This window comes from Bombyx mandarina, chromosome 11 (genome assembly GCF_030267445.1).
Source record: "Bombyx mandarina strain Sakado chromosome 11, ASM3026744v2".
Classification (NCBI taxonomy): domain Eukaryota; kingdom Metazoa; phylum Arthropoda; class Insecta; order Lepidoptera; family Bombycidae; genus Bombyx; species Bombyx mandarina.
In genome coordinates, this window is record NC_143218.1 from 12,033,434 (window position 1) to 12,035,390 (window position 1,957).

The 1,957-nt window shown below is 33.9% G+C and overlaps 1 protein-coding gene across 1 annotated transcript; it reads right to left on the reverse strand.

Annotated features, from left to right (window-relative positions):
- Positions 1-232: 232 nt before the first annotated feature.
- On the reverse strand, positions 233-1,555 carry LOC149502034 (uncharacterized). The gene has a single exon (XM_089730972.1). The coding sequence runs from the start codon at positions 1,224-1,226 to the stop codon at positions 258-260; it is 969 nt and encodes a 322-aa protein (XP_089587098.1). The 5' UTR covers positions 1,227-1,555; the 3' UTR covers positions 233-257.
- Positions 1,556-1,957: the final 402 nt, after the last annotated feature.

Consider the following 1,957-nt stretch of genomic DNA (forward strand, 5'->3'; position numbering starts at 1 on the left):
GTACATGTACACAAATATGTACATAAATTAGGTTCAAATTAATGAGATTCACGGAACCTTCGTCTTGAGTTTGGCCGTTTGATTAACTTGGAATGTCATGCTCAGCGAGTTTGAATGCAATTAGGGATAGAGCTATAGCTACCTTTATGATTATAATGAGTTTCTATACAATAATAATAACAATAGGTGGGATTATACAGGCACGAATCGAGAAAGATTATTTTTTTAAATTTTATTTTGATCGAGAAATTCCTGTTCTATTTCACATTTGCAAGACTGTAGTCTGGAAATGATCTCGACGATTTATTATTGTGGTTGTAATTTAATACTATTAAGACAGCATAGAGGCAAAGAATAAGAAAATTCAAAAGAAATCCGGACAAATAACTTATCAAGAGAGTGAAGAATGACTTCAAACACCAAAGTTCGATTACATCTTTAGAAAATAAATAAAAGTTCGTCACCAAACACAATAAGAACGTTAAAATTGTTAAACTTCTAGCAAATTTTCTTATTTTGTCTGATAACACCTGATACAGTATTATAATATAAAAGCACGTTCCCAGGAATATTATTGGCCATTTGAAAACACAACAGATAAGTAAATACACTGTCCATTCGTCCAAAACCTTAAATACCAGAACAGCGGTCCATGCTGCACTAATTGGAACTGGCAAAAACCACATACAAATGCACGTTTTGTAGAAAGTATTTTTACTGATTTTCACTAACACTATAATCAAGCTATTGTACATGTGATTTATAAAGAATATCACCAACAAAGCGATTACTAGATCAACATAGATTTGTGCACTACAAATAAATATGGTTAGCGTTGACATCGTCGGGTTCGTTGATTGGTCGTCGTAAAACTTTAGCAGAAGTACGATTCTTTTCATAAATCTCACTAGACTGAGCTGCATTAACATTTGATTTCTGTAGTTCTTTCTCCAGCGAGGCATCTTAATGACTGTGGCTATGGATATAATCAACTCAAGTGCTGTCATAACCATTTCTGTTATAATGAAGGCCTCGAACATGGTCGAGGTAACGGGATACACATTTTTGAAACGTTGCGCAGAATCAGTTGTATTATAATCCATATCTGTGTCTGATGTATTCGATGTCGATGCTCCACTTGTATTTAGCCATATTGCGGCAGTCGAGATCTCTGTACTGGTTGTATTGTCGAAATTTTCATCTGTTGTCACTGCCTCCGCAGACATGTCTGGATTCTCTGGTTGTATGTATATAAATTTTGACGATTAAATAAACTCAGCACGTGTAACACACGGAGTAGGCAGACACACTGGCACACAAACGTTTTAAGCTTGAAACGGGAAATAACGAATGAAGTATTATTCATCGGTAAATGATACACAGTGTTATTGGAATCTGCGGTTTGTAGACGTCACTGCGGTGCGCGCAAATATCCGAAAAGGCCACATTCACTAATACGTCATTTTATGTCTGGATAATTCAACTTTGTCCTTCTTTTTTTTTTACAAACAATTAACATTTGTGTACTCAAAACAAGTTTTTAAATTTTATTTAAGATCGCGTAGTAGAGTATCCATTATTACATGACAGAGTAACTGAATACAGTTTGCGTATGTTATTGCTAAGTTAAGTACCTACGTTTTATTTTATTCTTGCTGGCGAATAATACTGGAATTATGGTGCTCATTGCACATTTATCGTAATGATAAAAAAAAATGTTTTATTAATAGAGGTATATTTATAAAATAAGTACCAAATACTGCTGACGGGAGGCAAGAAAAAGTTGTTTCTAAAAAGTCATTGTTATCCAAAGATATTGCCATATTTTGTCATTCCTTAGCTACATATAGAGATCGAACTTGGAAAATGCTTGTTTGCTAATAATTGCTTTTACTGTTCTTTTGTTTCTATCTTTATTCTTACTTCCCGAACAAACAAACACTCTGTTAACCACATA